The sequence below is a fragment of the Corvus hawaiiensis genome, chromosome 3 (assembly GCF_020740725.1).
Source record: "Corvus hawaiiensis isolate bCorHaw1 chromosome 3, bCorHaw1.pri.cur, whole genome shotgun sequence".
Taxonomy (NCBI): domain Eukaryota; kingdom Metazoa; phylum Chordata; class Aves; order Passeriformes; family Corvidae; genus Corvus; species Corvus hawaiiensis.
Genome location: NC_063215.1, coordinates 2,259,389 through 2,283,935, shown reverse-complemented (window position 1 = coordinate 2,283,935; position 24,547 = coordinate 2,259,389). Strand labels below are relative to the sequence as shown.

Genomic DNA, 24,547 nt, shown 5'->3' with positions numbered 1-24,547 from the left:
AGCTGCACTGCACCGGCCACCACGCGAGCTATGGCCATAAATCGATCAGCCCTGATTAGGTTGGGCTTTACGACGCCGTAATTGTCACAGCAGCAGCTCCAGGACTGTGACATGAGCCCTGCGCTCAGCAGTGTCACACAGGAAGCCTGCACCAACCCCAAGCTGCTGCTAAACCCAAGTGCAACAGTAAAGAACAGGAGCTTCCCAAATCCAACAGATATTGTAAGGTTATCAAGGATAAAAGCTTCTCCACGTGCTCATATGACCCAGGCTAACGCTGTGTGAGCGCACAGTCCAGAGGGGAAGAATATAACCAAGAGCATGTTTAAAGAAAAAGATATATTCACTTGAAATCTGCAGGCACAACACAGAAATAAATGTGTTTCTCACAGTGACAAGATGAAATTTTCAGTTGGTCAGTGACTACAAAGCTGATTCTCTACTTCTGGCTGTGGATCACATGACAACCTCAAATACGTAAGAACATTTTATCTGCCAACTTGCAATGAAGACCACATAGTTAATAGTTTGCAACCTCCTTTCCCCCAGAAGATCTTCAGAGTTGAGTAATAAAATTCCTCACATGATTTCAATGAGAGGGTTCACTTGTCAGGGGCTGTTTCGAGATAGTATCATATGTCAGGGAGGTGCTGCTCAGATCAAGTTTTCCAACCTTGTGTTTTCAAGGCTTGACTGAAAATGAGAAAAAAAAAAAACTTCAGGTGATAAAGTTTGAAACTGGAGAAAAGAGAAATAATCTCTAGATCTTATTTTCAAAATGTCAAAGTTAGCCAATTAATGAGGGGAGGAAGAAAAACTGATTAAAGCCCTGACAAACCCTTGAGATCACAGACTGATTTCGAGTTCTGCCGCAGACTCCCTGTAGGAACCCGGGCAAGTTGATCCCTCTACACTTTGGTTTGCCACCTGCGAGACGAAAAATAGCACTTTCTTTTCATATCCTGTCATTCTTGCTCATATTGTTCCCCAAATTAAAAGCATTTGTCAAAACACTTATCTTTAGCATTTACCCTGGGAATTGCATTCACAGCTACCACACAACCCATTTGCATGAGTGAGTGTTCAAATACAAACTCTTAGGACACTTTGCTACCCAACTATCCTAACTTAATACAAGTCAGAAGGGAGCTGTAGTCAATACATGAATATTAGAATGCTAAAATACAGTTTATTACTAATCTTACAAATAAAACCAGCTTTAGGGTTGTGCGTTAGACCCCCCTCCAAAAAAAGAATCAAATTCTCCTCATTATGTCCTAAAAACCCCGTTGTAATCACAGTATTGGTCTCATTGCATTGATAACCCACAAGATCATATTATCAGCATAGGTATAATTAAAGACCAATCCCGCAAGGACATGTATGCAGAATCCAATCCCCATTTTGTTAAAATCAGTATAACGTGAAATCAACTTCGGGGACTTTAGAATCAAAGCTGCATGAAGTTATCAGCAGGAGGAACAAAGGCATCTTTTTTTTTTGCAGTAAGATTCTTAAGCTGACAATATTTTGATTTCAAATTCTAAACTTTGAAGATTAAAAAGATTTGCTACAGATGCCAATACCATAGCCTGTCATTCCGTAACATCCTTAAAAGCTCTGCACAGAAATCATTGTGAAGCACAAGTTGCTTTCTTTAGATTAAAATGTGCTGTTACTTCCTGAAAATTCATTTGTTTTTTAACATACACAACCAAGCATCTTCCCAGATCCCCTGTATAAGGAACAGTACAGCTTCCTCCTTTCTCATGGTTCAGTTTCATTAATTCTCCTAATTCCCCAGCCAAAGACCCAAATTTCACCCCTGCCCCACTGACACACAACACAAAAAGAGCAGTCCCAAAAGTTAACGAGAGAACAATTCCTAACAGTCACACTTAATAAAAATGCATTTTATTAAAAACTAAATTAGTTTTAAAAATGAATGTCAGAGCTCCACTGTTTTCCCAAATCCAGACAGCAATGAAAAAACATACCAAACACTCCCATGAACCTATGGATTATCACTATAAAGTAAACACTTCATAATAATTTAGTTTTCAAAACACTGCACAGCCATGAACTTTTAATATCCCTTTGTAAGAGACCAGTAAGACCCACACAGACACTGCCTTAAAAATAAGCTTCCTGCAGCTGACAGCAGCTACTAACTCTGTGGAATTATCAGAGAGAATTATGCTAGAGAGATGCACGTTGTCCAGAAAGGTCAACAAACCCAGGGGATTGCTTGAGACCACTCAGTAAAGCAGTTCTAGAGATAACCAGGCCTCATCCACACAGGATTTTCTCCCAGATTTCCTTACCCCTCCTTAAAAATCCTGCCGTTTCACCTAGGGTAGCATTCCTGTAACCCATCTGGCAGCCTGCATACCACAATGTCGTCTAGACCTGCTCTGCTCGGAACAGTGGGATGACACAGGACTAAAAATGCTGATGCCTGTTCTGGTGCTTGCACTGGTGCTAAGGGAACGAGGGGAGGAAGAACAGGCAGCGCGGAGCAAAACACAAGTTCCTTGTTCCCAGCCTCCTGCCCAGGCTCGTCTGATAATTCTGTCAACCAGACAGAAAAAGTTGTGGCTGTCTCAGGGCTAAAGAATAATCTTCACATAAGGGAAGAGAACATTCCCAAAGCCCAGTTTTCACATGCAGAAACAAACCCTGCCCCTTCCCGAGCCCGGTGCTCCCCAGACATGCAGATAACAAATGCATCCCTGCACAAACGTTTCCCATCCCTTTCTTCCTTCTCCCCTCTCTCCACCTCAGAGATGTTTTCTTAGCAATTTGGAAAAGAAATGCTAAAAAGGGAGATGCAAAACACAGAAATAAATTAACTTTGTTCTTTGCTGTTGACAGATTTGGTCCTAGCATGATGGGAGGAAAAAAAATTGTTAGGAGTGATAAATCCATATATACCTACTCCGAACTACACCCCACTTCCCAAGGGACACGGTATAATGGTAAATAAATATAGATGCAGTTCCTACTAATGAGGCAGGGTACAGCAAGGCCAAAGAAAATGCAATCATCTCGGGGAAAAAAACTGCACAGGACTCCTCCTCTCCCATCCATGGAGGAAATCAAATGCCAGCTGCACCATCCCAGGAAGGAAGCAGAGCCTGTACCTGATGAGCCCTGCAGAAATGAGCGAGTCATATCACGGGACCCGAGCAGGCACTTCAGGCTTTCGCCAGCCCACAAATCGTCTGCAGAGCACAATTCCTCGCTCCGGTATTTTACGTGGCATCATTCATGCAAATTATAGGGGTATTTTTCCCCAGTGTTTTCCTTTTTCCTTCCCTCCATCTCCACTAGTTTGAAGCAGGGGGACGTAGGTAGCGTCTCCCAGCTCCGCGTTCCCTGGCCATCAGTTTTAACACTTTCCTCCCTACAAAGTTTAAATCTCCCCAGTTTTTGTTCATAAATGTTTTGTACTTAAAAGCCACCGAATCACACTCCCAGTGTTACTTCAACAAATTGAGACAGGACTCGACTCCACATACATGCTTAAACCTTCATTTCCTCTTCCTTCTTCCTTCCCCACCCCCAAAAAGAGCTTTTTTTTTTTTTTTTTTTGTCCCTAACACGAAGGAACTGGGGAAAAAACAGCACGTCCAACCAAGGCTTTTCCAGACCTATCGCAAAGAACAAAATGCTTCCGAAGAAGTGCTCTGCAAACATACCAAGAGACACTCCAACAACTGGGGGGGGGGGGAAGAAAGAAAAGAACCCATCAGACAAAACTGAGGTCGAACAACTCGGCGGGGTCTGGCTCGGGTGTGTATTCTGCACCTAAATATACTCGCCTCCTGTTTTGTTTTAACCCCGAAGCCGAGGCAAACACTTCAGCAGAATTCCCTGCCGCTTCCCCCGACCGCTCCTGCGGTCTAACACACCGTTCTGCCCCAAACACATCCCGGGCACGGGATACAAAAGCGTTTACCCCCCCTCCCCACATCCCCGTTGCCCACCTCTTCCCAAGAAGTACAAAATACACAAGCGTCTGACACCCCACCCAAGCTCTCCTCGCACGTTTTGGGAATGACTTCCCTCCGGGTCCTCCTCCTCCCCCACCCGTTCCCATGTTAAACTCTCCAGCAACCAGACACCCTTCGGGTTTCACGCCTTTGCCCTCCCCAAAAACCTCCCAAAGCCCCGGGAGCCGCCACAGATCTCACAGCCCTGGGAGCCAGCGGGCTTTGGAGCACCCCGACCCCCGTTCCCAGACCTCCACCGGCACAAAGCTCCCAAAAAGGAGCCCCCGAAGCCCTCGCACAGCCCCAGCCAGGGCAGAACTCCCCGGCAGAGCGAGAGGGCTCCGTGCCCGGCTCCATCCCCGCAGGTCAGAGCCTCCCTCCTTCCCCTGCCGTCCTCGGGGGTCCCCGGGACAGGGAGCGCCGGGGATCGCACCAGCCCACCCCAAAACTCCGCGGCGAACAACAGCCGAACACCCCCAAACCGCAGCACCCACCCAGGCTGAGGGGGCTCCGCGGCCGCCACTCCGTGCCCCCACACCCGGGAGATAGGAGGAATCGGAATAAATATACAAATGGCAGGAACAGCGAACCCCAAAGGTGCCCTGCCCTCCCGCTCCAGTCTCCCGGGGACACCTTCCTCCTCCTCCTCCCCCGCTTCGGGGGCACCCGCGGAGCCCCCCAAAGCCGCGGCTCCAACTCTGCCGCCCGTGCTGAGGGGCTGCCCCTGCCCACCCCTGCCCGCCCCCGGCAGCCCCCCTCACGCACATCCCGCTCTCCGGCTCGGCGCGACTCCCGGCGGTGCCGGCGGAGGGGGGACCCCTTCCCGCTGCCCTCCCTCCCTCCAGCCCACCCACCCGCCCGCCCCCTCCCCTCGCCACCGCCGCTCCCCCCCCGTATCCCCCCTCGACACTCACCTCTGGGTGCTGCCGGCGCCTCCGCCTCACCATGGACCGGCGGGACTGGGGGGGTCCCCCCGCCCGCCCCCGCCCCAGATTGAGGGGGGATTAACGGGGGGCGCGGAGGGACGAGAACAATAGGGGGGAGGAAATCCCTCAGCCCCCCCACGCCCCCCGAGGACACGGCCCCCTCCCCGCCCGGTGCTCCTCCTGCCGCTCCCTCCTCCTCGCCCGCTCCCTCTCTTTTTTTTTTTTTTTGGTTTTTTTTTTTTTTTTGGCTCAATCACACCAGACCGACTGTCTTTGTCTGTCTGACAAGCGCCATGTTGATATCAACATCCGAGCCCCCACCTGCTGCAGCTGTGAGACCCTGGGACTTGTAGTTCCCCCCTCCCCAGGGTGACGGGGAGACCCGCGGCGCTGGGACTACAACTCCCAGCGTGCCGCGGGCGCGTGGCGCGCCAATGGGGCGGCGGGGCCGAGCTCGGGGCGGACTACAACTCCCGTCATGCCGCGGGCGGCCATGACGTTATCTAGGGCGGAGGGGCGGTGGGACTACAATGCCCATGATGCCCCGGGCGCGCGGCGGGGCGGGCAGGAAGGGGGGCAGGGTTGTCCCGGTAAATAGAACCGGGGGACGCGATGAAGCTGGTGAGTGCCTGGGGCGGGGGGCCATGAGGGCGGGGAGGGGGCTCGGCCTTCCCCCGGCGGCGGGGGGGCTCCCGGGGTCGCCTCCGGGCTGCGCAGTCTCAGCTTCGCCAGGCGTGAGGGGAAACTGAGGCGCCGGGAGGGGGGCCTCAGGGAAAAGGTGGGGGCGTGATCCTGAGGGAGCTGGGGGGGGACTGAGGGATAAAGGGGTGATACCGGGGCGGGGAGGGGCTGAGGGAGTGGCGGGGGTCGGCCTTGAGGTGTGGGGGAAGGCGGGGGTCGGCCCTGAGTGGGGAGATAAGGGAGGGGGGCCGTTGCCCAGGTTTGAAGTGTTGAATGGGATCAAACCTCAGTAGGATTCGGGAGGCGGAGGAGAAAATGTTTCTCAGCCTTCCTAATCTTAAACATGAGTCTGGCGTGGAGCTTGGCCGCTGCACGTATGGCTTCTGCTGGGCTCCGCTAGGAACGTGAATAAATCCCCGTGGTTTGAAATAAAGACGTTTTCCGTCCGCAGTGTGATAATACAGGCAGATACTAATAAAAAAAATTCAGCCTGGAACAGCTTTGCCAAGGATGCCCCTTGCTTCTGACAGGGATTTTGGTTCTGATATTACAGTCTTCTGTCAGGAAGTACATGACCCATGATATTGGTCTCCTCTCTAGATCTCCCTCTTGAACTGTTTAACTCTTCTGGAGACCTTGGATTCAGGCATCACTTTTTTTCCCAGGAAGAATTTCTGTTTCACATAATGTGCTGCAGTTCTCAGTCTGGAGGTGAAAACCCAAGCAGTATTCAACATACCTGAATATAACATTTGATTTATTTAATCTGAAGTGACAGCATTATTCAATCTAAGATTGTCTCTTGGTTTTGAGACTGAGCAGTGTGTTATAACAAATCTTCATAGAATGAAATGTGGATTCTGGGCTGTTTTAAGACTTCTAGGAAATCACTCTCCATGGAAGTGTGTACAATTAATTCCAGAGGCAGGTGTTCAAGGAGCTTGATCCTGCTTAATCTTACCTGTGTGATAAGGATCTGTGTGAGGATGAATATTACCAGTGTGACAAACACTGCAAAGTCAAGCACTTCTTAGTGTGATTGTTGCGGCTGATAGAATTCAGGGGGGAAAAGCAAACTGGGAAATATTTAAATAAAGACCCCAGCAGGAATGCAGAGCTCTTATAATGTTTAGAGTCTTGCATAGGGACGGAGAGAGGAAAGGGGTAGGGAGGGGAAATACAAACTGACTGGAGTCTGTATCACAGCATTTTTAGATCTGTGTATAAATTTCGGGGCTGAGAATTATAAGATCAGTTTGTTCACCTTATATTTTTCTGGAGATGTGTCTGAATCTTGGGGTTATGGGGAGAGGAGTCAGATGCTTTTCATCCTCTTTTCTTATAGATTTGGGTTGAATTTGGAAGAACAGGGTAGAGGTGAGGGACTAGAGGAATGTTCACTGTCCAGGGCAGAGGGGTTGGGAAGAGATGAGCTTTAAGGTCCCTTCCAGCCCAAACCATTCTGGAATTTGGAGTCCAGACCTGATTCAGAATCTGGTGAAAACGTCAGACTCCCACAAATTCAAATGGTGCTTTTACTCAGGCAAATCTCGGTGCTAATATTCCCCCCAGATTTTAAGATGGCATGTGATATTAATACTGGAGGAATGCACTGCAGGATTTGTTGGCTTCACTTGGAATTCCAAGCTCTGCCTTTAACCTGCACAACTCTGAATATTTTGGAGCTGCGAGTCTGAGCCACCATCTCTCTCCTCTGTCACTAGGCCATCCATGAGATGCTCACTGGGAATGGGATGTCTGTGGAGAACCTGCCTCTCCCAGGCCCTGAGCATCTGGAATCAGCCCCTCACCTTGGGCCCTTTGTGCCCCACTGTCAAACTTTCATCCAGTTTGCAAATCCTGCCAGGAAAGCTGTGAGCTGGGCTGGGCATATTTATGTCTTTTGTGTGTTTTGTGTCTTTCTTACGTGACTTTTGGAGTTAGGAGATGAGGCAGCTTTGTGTGTTGGCTGCACCAGCCTTTAGCCATAAGGGCTAAAGTTGGAAGCAAGCAAATCCTGCAGCAAAAATCTTGCATTTTAGTTCAATCAGGAACATGACTGGAATCTCTGGATCTGTTTTAAGCAGGAATAAGTATAAACTGTGTGGAAATGATCATATGTATAATGTTTAGAGACACACATAGTGCAAACACTCCCATTCCTGGATTCCTAATCTAAAATTCTAGCAGAACTGCAGGCCCAGCAATGTCACCTGTGCAAACAGCTGTATAGAAATTTAGAACTGCTTTCTTTATTTTTCTGTCACTTTGTTTGAATCTGGTAGAAAGAATCCGTTGACTCCCAGGAATGCATTTACCACAGCATGGCAGCCACAGAGAGAGATGATTTTAGCTGCTTTTAAAGAAGGAAAAACAGAAGATTTTCCAGTTAGCTCGTAGATGTCAAGGTCGTGATCCTACTCATGATTATTAAAAAAGGCAAGAAAACGTTTTGCTGATAAAAGTGGTGATATTTCATTGCCTTTTTTAATTACCAATAGTTTAAAAGCTACAAAAATAGAACTTATTTTTCCCTTCATTTCTTTCTATTTACTTCAATTTATAGCTTCATTTGTCAAAGTTCTGGTCTGGTGAGAACTTAATTTCACATGAGTGTGTTACATTTGTGAATAAACCAACTGAATTCCTCACTCCTTCACCAGCTTGGCTTTACATATTTTTTTAAACTTTACTAAAAGAAAGGCAAAATGTGATGTAACTCCTTAATAATTAAGGCTTTGTGAGTTTAAAACAAAACCCTCTGTGATATTTTAAATTTAATATTTGGGGCTTAGTAGATTTTACTATTTAAATATAGTTTAAAGCAGGTTTTTGAGGAATGTATGTAAATACACTCCTTGAGGTCTGTTAATGCAGACAGGTGCAGTCCTGTGTTCACATATTGTGAGCAGAGGTAGAAAATTAAATGATTCATCTCCTTTTTTTCCTCTTGGTAGAGGGAAGTATAGAACCCAAGCTTAAGGGATAAATGACTTAGAAAAAGACTGAGTCTGTTTTTAGTGCAGTGCACGGCCAAACAAGTGGGATTTTTCATCTTAATTGACTAAAACTTGAATTTAAAAGCTCAAATTTGACCACCTGAGCATGGCTGTGCTGCCAGATGTCCAGACTTGGGAGACTGGAGTTGCAAAATCCCTCCTCAGAGCCGAGGAACCCTCCCTCGGAGGTGGCCGAGCTCTACTCAGACATTTGTCTCTAATCCCACATTTTAAAGCCGACCTTTCTGTGCTCTTCTTACTCAAAGCTCCCGTGCCTTGTTAAATGTTTGTCACTCCAGACAGGAGATGGCTGCATCTCAATGATGCTCAAGTGCCCCCTACATCACCTGCTCACTGGCTCATTAAGCTTGCAAAGCCTTTGGGATTTGGATACACAAACCCTTCCATTCAGGTGGGGTTGCCAAGTCCCTCCTGCTTCCTGTTTGTGTTTAGCAGGACAAAAAGCAGGTGAGAACTTGCCCCAGAGCTGCTGCACCTGTGCAGGAGTTGTTTGGGCAGGTTTCTTACCAAAATAAAACTTGTCTTCCTGCAGGGCTTCTCTGCCTCCCTGTCCACCCCAAGTTGTTTTCAAATTTTCTAGCCAAGTTTTGCCAGTAGGACTGAGTTTGGAAGACGCTGATGTCCTGGGTTTTTGGGAGAAAGAGGTGATTGCAAGAAAAAAAGAGATCCCACATGTCCTAAATCAAAGAAAAGAATTTTGCCTTCACTGAACCCTTGGGATCAGAAAAACTGTGTGAAGAAAATGTGCCCCTTAACACCCTGACCTGGGGAAATCTCAATGAACACACACAGCTGTGGGGCACAGATCATGTTTTATTTTGGTGTGTGAGGAACTGTGTTTAAAAACGAGGGGGAAAGGCAATTTGTGGGGATAGGTGTGCTTTCACTCTGTCACAGAATCACAGAACCATTTGGGTTGCAAAAGACCTCCAAGATCATCAAGTACAATCTGTGACCCATCATGACCTTGTCACCAGCCCGGAGCACTGAGTGCCACATTCAGGCATTCCTTGGACACCTCCAGGAATGGGGACTCCAAACCTCCCTGGGCAGCCCCTTCCAAGGCCTGACCACCCTTTCTTTTAAGAAATTGTTCCTAATATCCAACCTGTCCTCCCCTGGTACAGCTTGTGGCCATTTTCTCTCACCCTGTCCCTTGTTCCCTGGGAGCAAACCTTGACCGCCCCCGGCTGCCCCCTCCTGTCAGGGAGTTGTGCAGAGCCACAAGGTCCCCCCTGAGCCTCCTTTGCTCCAGCCTGAGCCCCTTTCCCAGCTCCCTCAGCCACTCCTGCTGCTCCAGCACCTTCCCCATCTCCATTCCCTTCCCTGGACATGCTCCAGCCCCTCCAGGTCTCTCTTGCAGTGAGGGGCCTAGAACTGGACACAGGATTCAAGGTGCAGCTTCACCAGTGCCCAGCACACAGGGAAGGGTCATGCTGGTAAAGGTCCTGAGTAACTCTTCCTCATTCTTCTTCCAGTACTGCTTGTCAGGACATCCAACCTTGCCATGCAACGTGCTCAAGTTCAAATCCACCACCATCATGCTGGACTGTGGGCTGGATATGACGTCTACCCTCAATTTCCTCCCGCTGCCTCTGGTCCAGAGGTGAGTTCTGTGGCCTGTCAGCACTTAGTCTGCCTCTTCTTGGGTTGCAGTTGGAGTGCTCTGCCTGAAATGGTGTATTGGAAGGAGGGAGGGGATGGGTACAAATGAACAGCATCATCTGATATCATAAATAGACTTTGTTCACTTAAAAATTCTCTTTATCAAAATAACGTCCTTTGGCTCAGTAGACGGAAGACATTTTATGGATTTATTGATTGGTTTTTCTAGATAATTTATTCTAAGCTTCAGTAAAGTATTGCTGCAACTGCTCAGCACAAGTGAGGTCACATATCTGTCATCTTTCTGGCTTCTTCATGCAAGATGAGATAAATGGGTAACTGAGATGGAGTGCGTGGAGCCCAGCAGGTCCTGTTTAACCACCATCTTCTCAGGCTGTTCTTCAGAGCACAGACTAATGCAAAGAAAAATGGCACTTAGCAGCCCTTGTTAGTTGCCTGCGTGGCATAATTGTTCCCATTTAAAAGTTAAATAAATAAAAGGGCAGTGCAGCTGGGCACGGGATTGGAACAGCAGAGAAATCAAAACAGAGTCTAGAACAGAATCCGGAGATCGAGACTCTCCTTTCTGTGCCCTACTACAAAGTTGTATTTCCCCAAGTTTTTAGACTAATTTGGATATTCAGTTAGGGTGACATGACTTGTGTAAATGGAATAAATAAATAATAAAAATTAGCAGTTGGAAAGGTGGGAATGAGTCACTGTTAGTGATGCGAAGCAGTCGGAGCTTTCTCAAAAGCCATTTAGTAACTTTGATGCACAAAGAAACAAGTGAGGAATGTTCTGGGTTCAGGGAAGGCTTGATTGAGAGGGGGAAATACGATTGGAAAAGGGAGTTTCCTAATTGACCTAGTGAGATTAAAGCAGTTTGTCCAGCACTTCCTATGATTTGTTATTTTTTGGAGAGGAGAGGAAAGGAATAGACAATGTGTGCATTGTTCTGCAAGAACGTGGAGTTCAGGATCTGCTGTAGAGAGGCAACAGATGCCCTCAGAGGGATCAGTGTGAAAGTCAATTTCTGTCCCATTCCATAGTGCAATTGCTGACTGCAACAATTGGTGCAGTAATAGATTTTGAACAGATGCAGCAAATTTTGGAAATCCAGGTACAGACAGAATTGCCTCGCATTTGCTTTCTCCCAACCCTCTCCCCCCCAAAGAAAAGGAAATTGAGAGAGGAACAAGTAGCAAAATGAGGTGATTGAACAAAGGCTTAAGAGGTTCTTCAGAGCGGCAGGAATCAGCCTTCCCCTGGGATCTGGCAGCCTTGTCTGCTGATAGCAGACCCTGGGAATGAACAGCCAAATTGCAGGTCACAACCTGGAATTCCCCAAGCACCTCCAGAATGTCGGCACTAAAGTGGCTCAAACTCAGTGAGAAAGGATGTCAGATTTGACCCCTGATGGCCCAGTGGAATCGGAGCAAACACTTGGATTTAAATCAAATCAATCTTGTCAGTGAGGTGACTGAACACCCCTTAGAGCAAGGATTGGCCTGAGCACATGGACTTGGGCAAGTAATTGATCTCCTCTACAAACTAGGTGTCCTGCAGAGAGTTGTGGAAATAAGTCAGAAATGTGAGGAGGAATGTGGCTGCCACTGGAAAGTCCTTATCTCTATAGTACTCATAGTTGTACCATTAGAGATTAGGAGTCCATTACCATGATGTCCAAACACCTCTGAAATTCAAATGTGTGTTATCAACATAACATGGGGTGACAGAGAACTGACATTGTCATCAGTTGCCAGGTAAGGTGACAGGAAGGACTGACTGCCTGAGGAATCTGAGCACAGCTCTGTCGCATCTGAGGTCCTCCCCAGCTGTGTCCTCTCAGAACCAGATGTGCTAACTGGAGATGGACCTGAGTGAGACCTTAACCTGAGAGGAGCCATGCTTCTCTCTGCTGTCTTTAATCCATAGATCCCAGCAGGATCCGTGAACCCCTTGGATTCTGCAAATCTCACTATGTGGTCTGCAAAGTTGCCCAAAGGTGTGATATTAGAGAGGATCTTTGCCACACAGCTCAGTCCTGTGTCGTACCTGGCATGGGACCCTCCTTGAGCAAACATTTTGAGAGCCTGTGCTTTAATCTATAAGAGAGGAAAGTGCTGCAGTGTTTGTGGCATTAAAGGGACTGGACATTTTTTAGAGTTCTTTGCTCTTCAAAAAAAATGCCACTGCAATGGTATTTAGATACCTCCTTGCCCTGGAAATGGCAGTCCCTGTTCTCACCAGCCCATGGAGCTGCCCAACTCTTTATGCTCCTGTACTGTAAAGCTTTGTCAACTGGAGTTTTCTCCCCTGTACCAAAGTCAAATGCAAAACGGTAAAATGAACATGTGGGAAGCTCTTAACCTTTCCTGTCTAGCCATGACACACTTGCTCACATTATTTATGGGATAGTTCCAGCTATTTTGGATTAATCAATCACTCTATTACAATGTCAAAACTATGTCAGGAGGAGCTGTGTTGCTTCTTCACTTCAAGGTAAAGAGTCCTTTCTGTCCTGTGTTGTTGTTCTGCTTTCAGCCACACACAAGACACACCTGCTCATTTTGCTTCCCGTGACTCTTCACTCCTCAGTGGATGCCAGTTTAGTACAAGTTCAGTGCTCTTTCATCATGAATAAAGCAAAACCTTTACTAGGTTAAATTATGGGGAGTAGAACAAGTAAAGTTTATTCTGCTCTGCCTCGTGCTGCTGAAACCGTAGATGGATCCAGGCATTTGCAAGGCACAAGCCAGACTGACCTGATCTTGTGCTGGCGTTGAGACACTGGACTGCAGCCCTCCAAGTGTCCCTTCCAGCCAGGGTTCCTGTCCTCTCCTCCTATATCTGTCAGTTGTTGCATATCAGAGTGGTTTGTTCTTGCTTTTTCCATAGCTCTTGTAGTCTCACTGCACCAATTCTACTCAGCCCTCCTCAGTCTCCAAATTACTGCTCCTAAATTGTGCTTTTGAACATGTCACTGGGGAGCACATTTAGCCACTTCATCTTTTCTATCATCAGACTTCTTCAAACTTGCTCTTTATCCTCAAAAGGGAATTGCACGTCTCTGGCACAGCTTCTCCATGACAGATCCTTCTGCTCTCACCTCTTGCCTTCTGTCTTCATTGCTTGAGTCTTGGATTTCCCCTTTTTCCTTCCTTGTGACTTACTTGGATGTCAGAATTTGTTCTTTTATACTGCTGTGAGTCTGAAGACAGCATTCCTGTGAGCCCTTGAATCACTTCCTATTTTCAAGATGTTGAATTTAAAAGTCCTTTAAGGATATAAACTGTAGAGCTTAGTGCACAGCACTTGCAAAATGCATTGCAACCAGGTTCTGTGTGCAGATCTGAGGTTGTTGCAGGGTTTGGTTCCAGGTGGGTTCAATTCTCTTGTTTACTCATTTTTTGTTTTGATTTGTGTAGATAGGCTTCAGTCTGGGCAGGCAGTGGTATTAGAGCTAAGCTGTCGGCTCACACAAAAATCAGATGTCACTGTGAAATATAAATAAGTCTCTCAGTTATGGTAGCAACAAATGCTGCAGCCATTACTGCTCTAAACTCAGGATTGCATTGTCCGCCTTTAAATTCCTTTATTAGCATTTGAAACAATGAAAAAAGGGGCTCTGCTGTTGCTTAGAACGTGCAGTTCACCACAAAGCCTCCTTGCCCCTGTGTCCTGTACAGCTGTTGGTGTAGGTCTTCAGGGTGACACCCGGGCACGAAACCATGGTTTATGTGGATATAAAATCCCAACCTGTGTCTATGAATGACTTAGTCCAGAGCATCAGTCTTTCCCTGCCACTGCTAATGGGAATATTTGTCTGTTGTTCTCTGTCCCAGAACAGTTTTATGGTGCTTTTGTGTTGTTTCGAGCACAGAGTTTGTTGCTGCCCTAACTTCTGTTTATTCATCCAGTTTCACCACAGGGAACTCAGCAGCACTGAGCCTTTTTGAAATCCTCACCATAAATGACTAAAAATTCCCTGCATGCCTCATCCTCTTATTTCTTTTTACTTATAAGTGTCATAATCATGATTTGTAAAAGTCATTTTGGTGAACACTTAACCACAGTGAAACTGTCTGTCTGTTTTATTGGGACTGTTACTTCCCTGAGACAGAAATGGTGTTCTCTGCCTGTATGACACCAAGTAGAAGGTCTGTGCTTAGCCACTGATAATAATTCAGTTCATATTGCAATAATTTTTTATCTTTCTTTCCGCAGCCCCAGGCTGTCCAAACTTCCCAGCTGGGTTTTGAAAGATGGAAGCACGTTTCTGGACAAGGTACTGTGGTGGTGGTTGGAATTTTCTTGCCATGCAAAAAGCTACCTGCCAGGTTGGGAGCTTGTGCTGCAAGAGCAGTGTTCCACGCTGACTCATCCCAAAGGTTTCTCTGTGTACCTTTACCAGCCAGGATGTCCTTGCAGAGCAGAACATTTTGAAACAAAATGCTAATAGCAACTCTCAGGCTTCAGAGGTAGCCTAGATTATAAAAAAATCCTCTTAAAATGCACAAGTCATCAGTGTGAATATTTTTGTATTTCATGGAGCTCCATAAATAATAGTGCTTTGCCTTCTTAGAGTGCCTTTTATTCCACAGTCTCACTTTTCTGACACTGAGGCTTCAGAGCATGCCTGTAAATGAGGTTGGTATCGTACCCTTTTTCAGGCAGAACTATGAGAAAGGCAATGCTTTGCCTATGGGAGGTCTCTCAGAGAGGAAAAGCATGGCTTTGGCCTCTTAAATCAACATGTGTTCTGCTGCTAGACATAGCAGGGAGGATATTATCTCCAGCCTCCTAATTCTAAGACACAGAACTTCCTCAGTGACATGAGAGACACAGAATTGCTCTTTTTTCCCCCCTCTTTTCATTACATCAGTTTTGGAGGCAGAATTTATCTGAGGCTTCAACCAAATCTTGGCACTGCAGCGTCCAGCTTGATCTGCCACGGGGGAACAATGAACACAAAAATATGTCAGATGTTAGTAAAATAGGCAGATACATTTCAAATGTGGGCAGCAATAGGTACCAGTGGAGAAAATGCTTAATAGACTGTTCTCTGACTATGTGAACATTAAAGGAAACAGTGATAATAGTTGCTTTTGTAGGGGCTTTGAGGTGGACAAAATGGATTGATCTGATTTTTACAGACAAGGGAGCTGAAGATCATAGATTAAAGACCTGATTTTTCTTCTCATTGGAGACGAAAGAAACTGTGCAGGCAGCATTTCTGTTGGTAAAATAGTAACAGCTCTATTCAGAGCACTTGCTAACTGGCAGTCACAGGGCTGCAGAGGCTCAGGGGCAGCAATGGAGTTGCTCAGTTTGAATTCCCTGGAATTTGTGTCTCCTGAACAACAGCTTTGGTGTCAGAGCTTTGGGCTCCAAAGAATGGACAGACTGTCACCGTAGTTTTACTTGGAATGTATTGAAATTTCTGGGATGCTGTTGCTGCAGTGTGTGCTCAGGAGAAACCTCCAAACTCACCCAGTGGCAGTAGAAATAGTGTTAAAAATTCAAAGGCAGCGTCTCTTAACTTCACCTTGACCACCGTAAGTGCTTGGAATGGTAAATTCTTTGACCCATGCTGGAAAAAGGCAAGGGAAGGAGTCAAAGGGGGGTGTTTTATCATGTGGGGTGGACATTCCTGTTACAGCACTCAGTTGTAAAACTTCAGTCCTGGAGAGGCATTGAAATGTGCTGCGATCTACTTTTAATCATTTTGAACTCCCTTGAGATGAGGTTAGGAGACTTCTGCCACTAGATGTAATTGCTCATTCGTTATTAGTTGGCAGGTGCACTGTAATTATTAAGAATTGGATTCAATCTTTAATTCTGTCAGTCTGAAGCTGGCTGAGACCACTCACTTTGGGACAGAAGAGAAGGTAGGGTGGGTGGTAGGGAGCCTGTGAGTTGTGCTAGCAGTAGAGTTGGGAATATTTTTGTTGCATATATAATCCTGAAGAATGTGACTTTTCATGTGACAAAAGTTTTTGATGTTAGCCTTGAAAAAGAGAAAGAAAATAGGGGATAGAGATTAACAAAAAGTGCCTTGTGGAGATTAGATCCTCAAAAGCTGTTTCATCAAACGCTCCGAGATGGGCTAAAAATTGTATTTTGGTCCTAAAAAGACAGAAAAGGTTGGATGTTGTTTGGAACCAAAACTAAATTCCAAACTTGCCTTCCTGGTGATTACCAGGGCTCTTTCCTTACCTACCAGAGGCTGCTTCTCTGCCCTTCTCAATGAGGATCTGATCTTTTCAAGTACCAAGCATCTGGCATGAAAGCAATTTTAGCAGATCTGCCTGCACCAAATTGTGTCTAGAAGGGGGATAAATGTCGTGTAGTAACGGGCTGGAAATTACCTGTGATAAAGAAAATGTCTGGAAAATCCAAAATGTGCTGGCTTGGAGTCACACCGTGTTGTATTTTTGTGTCTCCTGTGTTGGTGTGGTTTTTTACAGGAGCTAAAGGAGTGCTCTGGCCATGTGTTTGTAGACTCTGTGCCTGAATTCTGCTTACCAGAGGTGAGTTTGTTCAAAGCCTTACTGCAAAATCCAACTCCATTCAATCACATGGAAGAAACTTGCTAAATTATTATTATTATTAGCCTCCTGCTAATTTATTAATACTCAGTAAGTAATACTGCTAAAACTCTGTGTGGTTAAGGTGCCTCCAGGATCTATGACACTGAAAGGATGGAAACAACCCTTCTCAACAGTGGTTTTGGGAGACATGGAAGGTCTCCTTGAGCAAATCAATGTCTCACACAAGAATAAGACTTAACTTTCCTTTTTTATGGGCTTTCCAAAGACAACCTGACTGAGCTGGGCTGACTGGCAGGATTCATGTGCTGATCTAGATAAGGGCAGGGAATGAAGGCAAGGAAAGCTGCTTGTCTCCAACCACAGAGGCAGGACATGCCCAGTGGAGCTCCCTGGGGAGCCAGCTGTGGTTAGGCCAGGTTGGATTCTGCTGGGCTGCACTTCTGCCAGCAGCACTTTCAGGTTAAAAACTTTTACTGCCTCTTTGAGGGAAGAACTGTGCCTTCATGTCCACGGGCATGGCTGCAAGTGGCTGCTCAAGCTGGTTTTTACTGTAATGTCTGGATTTAAAATAAGCAAGCAAGACTGTTGAAGATGTTTGGTTTAGCTGGGGTTACCTGACTGATCAGGGGAATGCTGTAGGAGAACTGAAGATGTAAAAAGCTGAGCAGAGAGAGGTGGGCATGAATTATGGAGAGTAGCATGGGAATAATATCCCCTTTCCTCAGTGTGTTCAGAGTGTGATAACATCAGTTCTTTCATTTCACGGTGGGATGTTTTCTCTGGCTTTCAAAGACAGACACAGTTTCTTTTGGGCAGCAATTTTTTTTTTCCGTTTCTGTCTGCCCTTGTAGACAGGAAGCACAAAACGCTCCTGGAAGGTTCTTTTCAGCTTGCTGAGATTCTTGCAATATTGTTCCTCTGTCTGGATCCCATGGAACTCACCCCTGGCATCACTCTTGTCATCTTGATTCTTCCAAACAAGTTGTCAGCTCTGGTACTGGTTTTGGCAAGTGATTCCCACAGATTATAACCATTCCAACGCAACTGGAATGGTCATAATCCAATCATAGCAAAAAAGACCAACCAAAAATCCTAATAATTCTGGGTTCTTGTGAGCCTTTTCGTTACTGTCCTGTGAAACTGAGGGATGTGGGAAGTATCTGTGTGTGTAGAAAGTGCCATTATGGCCCAGATCTTGAGAAGGACAGGCTTGATGTGCTGGATTCCCCTTGGAATGATAATCTGCTGGGGTTTAGGGTGCTTCAGCCAGGGTTTCTGGTTACTTTGGGCTGGAAAATACCCACATGTGTAGCTCTAAATATGACAGACAGGGAGTCACTGCTTCGTTTTACCCCTGTTATCCCTGCATGAAGCTGCTTCCCAGCAGCCCATCCTACAACCAGAAGATGGCAACCAACTGCACATGTCACCATTGCAGGGACTTTAAAAATGGCCTCTCAGATGTTTCCCAAAGTTCCCAACAGATGCCACATCTCCTCTGTGAGCACTAGAAGAGATCTGCTGTGATACCCAGCTCACACCTTGAGCTCACCTGTCTGCAGGAGATTCAGGAGTCATGGCCAGCTGAAAACAGAGTGGAAATGTTGCTGCTGTTTGGCAGCATGGGATAAAAGGGTGCTTGTGTGAAAGAGGCTTTTACTTTGTCTCCTTCCATGGCACTTCTTTTGACGAAACTTGTCTGCAGAAGCAGTTAGCCGGTATCGCTTCCAGGAACACCGTTGCCAAAGCAAGCCAAGATTTGGATCTCATCCAGCAGCCACAAGGTGATAAGAGGCTGTCTCGGCAGCAGAGTACACTCACACATGTCAGAGTGCAGGGTGCAGCCCTCTCTTTGCTTGGCAACCTTCTGCTCTCTCACTTCACATTCAAGACACATTTTGAAGCCTCTTCAGCTCAAAGGCACTTTAGTGGGATCGCTGCAAGCCCCAGGGAAGATTTTATTTTGTTTTTGACACCCTTTTCATCCTATTAGTAAATGCTTCTAGGGTGCTGAGATGTGGCATGCTTAAGGTTGGAAAGTGATGGTGTGCATCCTCCTGATGGCTCTCCTGGGCTGGGATTCAGCTCAGGATTGGAGCTCCTCTGCTCTGGAGCCAGGCTGGGAGAGCTGGAGGTGCTCACCTGGAGAAGAGAAGGATCCAGGGATACCTGAAAGACCCTTCCAGTGCCTAAAGGGGCTCCAGGAGAGCTGGAGAAGGACTTGGGACAAGAGATGTGGAAGGACAGGACACAGGGAATGGCTTCCCACTGCCAGAGGGCAGGGATGGATGGGATATTGGGAAGGAATTGTTCCCTGTGAGGATGGGGAGGCCCTGGCACACAACCGGAGGTTGCCCAGAGAAGCTGTGGCTGCCCCTGGATCCCTGGCAGTGTCCCAGGCCAGGTTGGATGGGGCTTGGAGCAACCTGGGATAGTGGAAGGTGTCCCTGCCCAGCTGGGGCAGAACAAGTTGGTCTTGAAGGACCTTCCCATCCAAACCATTCCAGAATTTGATCCGGTGCGGTCTGGATGCAGCTGGAAGCCAAGGCATGGACAAACCGAGCCCTGGCAGGAGCAGGCATCAGTGGATCCTTTGATACCTTGCAGGGAGTGTGTTCCTGCCTGGAAGCTCAGGAAAATAAAAGGTGCCCTGTCGTGGATCTGAGGATGGTGTTTCACCTGCTGTTCTCAGCTCGGAGAACATGGCTCTGACATCAGCTGTGATCATGGATTGAAATCATGAGTGCTTAGCGAGGAGTTAAGCTGCTAGAGCACTGTGTCAGCCCTCTGCAAAGCAGAGTGACCTACTTTCTTGCCTTTTTTATTCAAATTGATGGACCAAGCCTTGTAATCAGATAATATGTGCTTGATGAGTGTTGAATTCCATTAGCTGCTCTATAATGACTGAGTTAGAGGTCAGTAATCTTGTAAATTTCTGACTTGACACCATCTGTGTTACGGCATTACCAGTAAATATTTCTAATTAAAATTCTTTTAACAATGTGTGAAGTCTTCTTTCACTCTCAGAACTCTTGTCTAAACTGTCACATCAAAACAAATTGGGCCCACCCATCCATTTTGTTGTATCCTGTGAATGGGCTTCATCTCCTGCTGCAGAAAATGTGAATGATAAAGATGCCAAGCATTTACTTTGGGCAAAGATGAGGATTATTTTAAGCATATGAATAAATACAATCTTCATGCATCTCTCTCTTGGGGTACAGTATGATGTGCTGCATAAAAAAATATTAGACACCCTAAATCACTGCTGCAGAAGTTTTGGTGTCTCTTCCTCCCTCAGGAGTTGCACACATCAATTCTTGGATAAGAGTAAAATAATCATGGATCTCATAACAGCAGCCATTTCATCACCTGAAAGACAGACAAGCCCAGGACATGGTTTCCTTTCCAGGTTGGAGAAGGGAATCATTTTAGGGGACTTTTAAAATAAATCTTGTCATTTAAAGGCAACACTAATCTTTGCCACAGCTGAGACATGCTTTTATAAACCAGTTACATTCCTGCAATATAAAGTAAAAAAGAATAAGAAGTTTTTCTGCCATTGCTTAAACTGCATGAAAGGGTTACAAGTTGCTTATCTCTCCCCTCTGTTTTCAGACTGAACTGCTTGACCTCTCCACGGTGGATGTAATCTTGATCTCCAACTATCACTGCATGATGGCACTGCCCTACATCACAGAGTACACAGGATTCACTGGAACAGTTTATGCCACCGAGCCCACTGTTCAAATTGGCAGGTAAAAAGCCCCTTCATATTCTCTGCTCCTCTTTCATCACTGCTGAGGAGAAGGTGTAAAGGACAATGTGGGGAGAGGAGCGGTGTCTAATGTTCCGAAGAGGCTTTTAGGCAGGAGCTGAACGCCAGCCAAGTCCTTAGTGCTGCAAATGTGTTAACTCCATGTTTCCCAACCTCTGGAACCATCAACATTTCCAGCAGGTGCTTTGTGTTGAGTCCAGGCCGTAGATGCGGGACAGTGGAACTTGAGTGGGTTGAGACACCTCAAGCAGTAATTGCCATATAGGCAACTTCAGACCTTCAAAACCCGTGGATCAAAGAGCTCTCCTGCTCCTCTCTGCTCCCTGTAAACAAAAGGAGTCTTTCCAATCAGAAAAAAACCTCAAAACCTGGACTTGTTGCCTAAAGAAGCTGTGGCTGCCCCATCCCTGGAAATGTTCAAGGCCAGGTTGGACAGGACTTAGAGCAACCGGCTCTAGTGGAAGGTGCCTGTACCCATGTCAGGGGTTGGAACTAAATGGTCTTTCAGGTCCCTTCTAACCCAAACCATTCTAGGATTTTATGATTCCCTATAATCACACTTCACCCCACGGAAAGGAATCCAAGCTGACTTCGTCTCAAATGACAGCTGAGCTATGTGAGCTCTGCACTCCAGAGAGAAGCACTAAGAAAAATAGCAGAAATAGGAGACTGAGGTAGAAAATCTAACACCTGACAGTGCAGTCAAAACCAGAATTGTCATCAAATGTGCCAGTCTGTTCTTACAAAATTGTCTTGTTGTCTGGATGGGTCAGCACCAAACACTGCAGGTTTGTCCCTTGATGAGGCCTGACTGGACTTGTGCTCTGTTCCTTTCTCATGCAGAGCAGCTGCCACATTCAGTAATTAGGAGCCGGATTAGGCCCTGCTATCTCAACTATTCTGTAAGCACTTTAGGTCAGGAATCTTTGTCCACGGAAGGTTGTGTGCAAACTTCCCCTGCCAGAGTAGTTCCCCCATCGTGTGAAAGCAAACAGAAACTGAAGGCCCTTGTAGGTGAAAGGAATCGTGTAAATCTGAATGAGTAGTGGACCTCTGGGCTTTGCTGGTCCAGAGCTGGAGATAACAAGCACAGTCGTGGGAGAGTGCACTGGTGTGGTTCTCACCATCCCAAGTCATTCCAGATGCTGTCCTTCTGCTCCTACCTTCAAGGGAAACCCTGCACACAATCACAAATGCTGTTTAGTTTTGGGCAGGGAAAACTGCAGTGACAATTTCTAATGCTTGACACCTTTTCCTGTCTCAAATATGCGTTGGTAGATGAGGAGAGTTCACTCTGACAACATGCTTGGCTTCCCGAAGCTAAGTGATAAACAGGCATCAGCTGAGGAGTTTTTGTTGTGTATTTTGTCTCATTCCATCTCACAAACAGTCAGTAATGAGGAAATTATCTTGCACTTTCCAAATAGCCCATAACCCAGTGGGCCATCTCCTCCTCTGATGCAGGCGGGCAGATGGAATTGGAAACACTCCGTGGAGCAACAGGGGTAGTGCTGGAAATGGCCTCTGTGGGAAGAACCCCTCCTTCAAACTGCCTGAGAGTGTTACAATTTCTGTGGTATTTTGGAAAGATTTGGGCCAAAGTTCCCTCCTGTGTGAGAGGAGGCAGTGCTAATTTAGGTTTATGCTTTCAGGCTCCTCATGGAAGAACTGGTGAATTCCATTGAACGCGTGCCAAAGGCTCAGTCTGCCTCCATGTGGAAGAACAAGGAGGTACAAAGGTAAGGAACAAGTCCCAGGAAAGGTGACTGTCCTAAAACACCAAAGTTTGGATTCACTGTAAGGATGGCTCAGCTCCCACCATTTGAGATTTGCTGCTGTGACTCCTTAGGTCGATTATTTCTTTAATCATTTGCACACTATTGGTTTTCCAACCTCACAAATTCGTTTCTTGGAGAAACGTGGGAACAGCAAAGCCTCCCCTGATCTCCCCTCACACAGTTCAGCTCCATAATGGAAGATAAACCCAGCAGATTTTGGTATTAATATCATAAAAAGTTGTTGAAATTATTAGGCTATTTAATGATATTGCATTGGAATAGTTTAAGTGTTATTTCCATGTTTGCTGACATACTAAGAAAGCTGAGACACAGCTGTTGGAGGTCACTGGCGTTACCTTTCTTCCCATCTTCTTTTACACCTGCACAGCAGAGGTGGGGTTTCTGGCTTTCCAAGGCTTAAAAACAAATTAAAATCTGAATTTAAAAGGTTATTTGGCAGCACTGTGTCCATTATTCCAGCTATACATCAAAACAAGATGTTCAGAATTTTTGAAAGCCTATGGAATCTAAAAATTATCCATACACTTTATTAAAGGCAGCTGATGCTTTCCTTGGGAATAAAAACAATTTTAGGTGCACAACATGTTCCTTGGAGGAGACAGTTTCGTTTTTAGCACATTTTAAAGATAGAGTTGGTTGATTAAAAAGTTATTTTTAAAAGCTGCTTTGTGCATTTTTAATTGATCTCCCATTTTATACTCCTAATTCTTAAGATGGCTTGATTTAGAAGTTTCCTTAAAGTGAATTATTTCTTACATTAGAAGAGCAGCCTTGATATTTTCCAATATCACAAAGCAAAGAAATTAAAAATCCAAATTGCCATGGTTTTAGCTGTATATTGAGTTTCCCTGCTGAATTTAGGAGCAGTCTTTACGCTGTAACTCTCATGCTTCTGAAGAAGGCAGGTAGAACTCAGATGTAAAGCAAAACTAAATACAATAAAGTTTAGCAGGATTTTCAGAATAGTGGGGGTTTTAAATGTTGGGGTCCACTTGCCTGCCCAGAGCCACTGCTGAAGCTCCCAGTTTGTGAAGAGAGAGGACTGGAGCCATTATTCCTGTCACACCAGGCGTGTTTTGTATGCATGGTTTAAAGGAGGATCATATATCTTGCAGCTCATATAATGTCACTTTCCTGGTGGTCATATTTTAGGGAAAGTGCTGCCTGGCACTTTGCATGCTGCTGACTATTCCAGAGGAGAACACAGAGAGGGAATCTTTGTTCTCATTCAGCTGCTGTAGAAGGCTGGAGCCTTTTTTTCCTTGAAGTGGTTTTTAAAATACATGTTCCTCTCTCCTGTTGCTGGGGATGTCCCCCAGAATTCATAGTTCCATCAAGCAGCTGTTGTAAAGGGGTAGCAGGGAGGTAGGAGGTACTAAACATCTGTTTAATAAAACAAATTTGTGTATTAAAAACTCTGCGGGTATGAACCAATGTTGTCTTTGAGCTGGAACAAGGGGACAAATGTGAACTCCACCTCTGCCCCACCTGTGCTCCGAGTTTCCCTGTTCACCTCCCTGTACATCTGTAAAACAGAGCTCCCATCCAGCACAGAGGGCACACGGGGACTTTAATTAATGTTTGCAAAGTGTTTTGAGATGCCTGGTGACAAGTGTCACGCAGGAGTGAATGGAACTGATTATTAGAGCATGTGAGCAAACATCCACTGATCCACAAATTAGCACCTGGCTAATGGCACATGCAGGATTGGACTGACATCCGTTAGTTAAGAAAATGTGATCTTGATGAATTGGGTTTTTTTTCTTACTTGTCTGTTGCTAGAACAGAATACTTATTACTTCTGAGTCTAGCTTTAATTTTTCAGGCTGATCAATCTCCATTACTGCTTTACAGTTCAGCTGGTTCTACTCCAAACAGTTAGTATAAAACACAAAGTATTATCATCTTCATTAGATAAAGCACTGGAGCATTTTAAATGCAAATACTGTATAAAATATAATAAGTTCATTATAGTGGTTTACATTTTTCCATTATCAGATCCAGTCTGAACTAATTGCTTAGCCAGTTTTATTGCCACTGGGTTTTATTTCAAATGAGCAGTCTCGAGGAAGCTCTGTAGATGTCAGCCAGGATATCTTTCACACTGATTGGGATTCAGGGGGTAAAGAGCAAGTTTGCCTTATGAGAGGCACTCTGTTGACTTCTTGTTTGATGGTTTCCTATAT

General features: G+C 45.8%; 2 protein-coding genes across 12 annotated transcripts in view; one reads left to right on the top strand and one right to left on the bottom strand.

Moving 5' to 3' along the window:
* Positions 1-5,040, bottom strand: part of HMBOX1 (homeobox containing 1) — a 107,034-nt gene extending 101,994 nt beyond the window's left edge. For 6 of the 10 annotated variants that reach the window (XM_048296611.1, XM_048296617.1, XM_048296614.1 and 3 more), the window contains exon 1: positions 4,910-5,039. The gene's annotated coding sequence lies outside the window, so the exon portion shown is untranslated. Of the gene's footprint in view, positions 1-583; positions 694-4,909 lie in introns of all 10 variants that reach the window. The other 4 variants (XM_048296620.1, XM_048296621.1, XM_048296622.1 and 1 more) reach the window with 2 other exon arrangements.
* The window catches only part of INTS9 (integrator complex subunit 9), a 61,858-nt gene continuing 41,480 nt past the window's right edge, over positions 4,170-24,547 (top strand). Inside the window, exons 1-6 of one of the 2 annotated variants that reach the window (XM_048296610.1) lie at positions 4,170-4,360; positions 10,101-10,228; positions 14,458-14,518; positions 16,701-16,763; positions 20,403-20,542; positions 22,215-22,301. In XM_048296610.1, the coding sequence (XP_048152567.1) occupies positions 10,164-10,228; positions 14,458-14,518; positions 16,701-16,763; positions 20,403-20,542; positions 22,215-22,301 (416 nt within the window). In that variant the 5' untranslated portion in view covers positions 4,170-4,360; positions 10,101-10,163. Of the gene's footprint in view, positions 4,361-5,462; positions 5,543-10,100; positions 10,229-14,457; positions 14,519-16,700; positions 16,764-20,402; positions 20,543-22,214; positions 22,302-24,547 lie in introns of those variants that run through there. The other variant, XM_048296609.1, reaches the window with a different exon arrangement.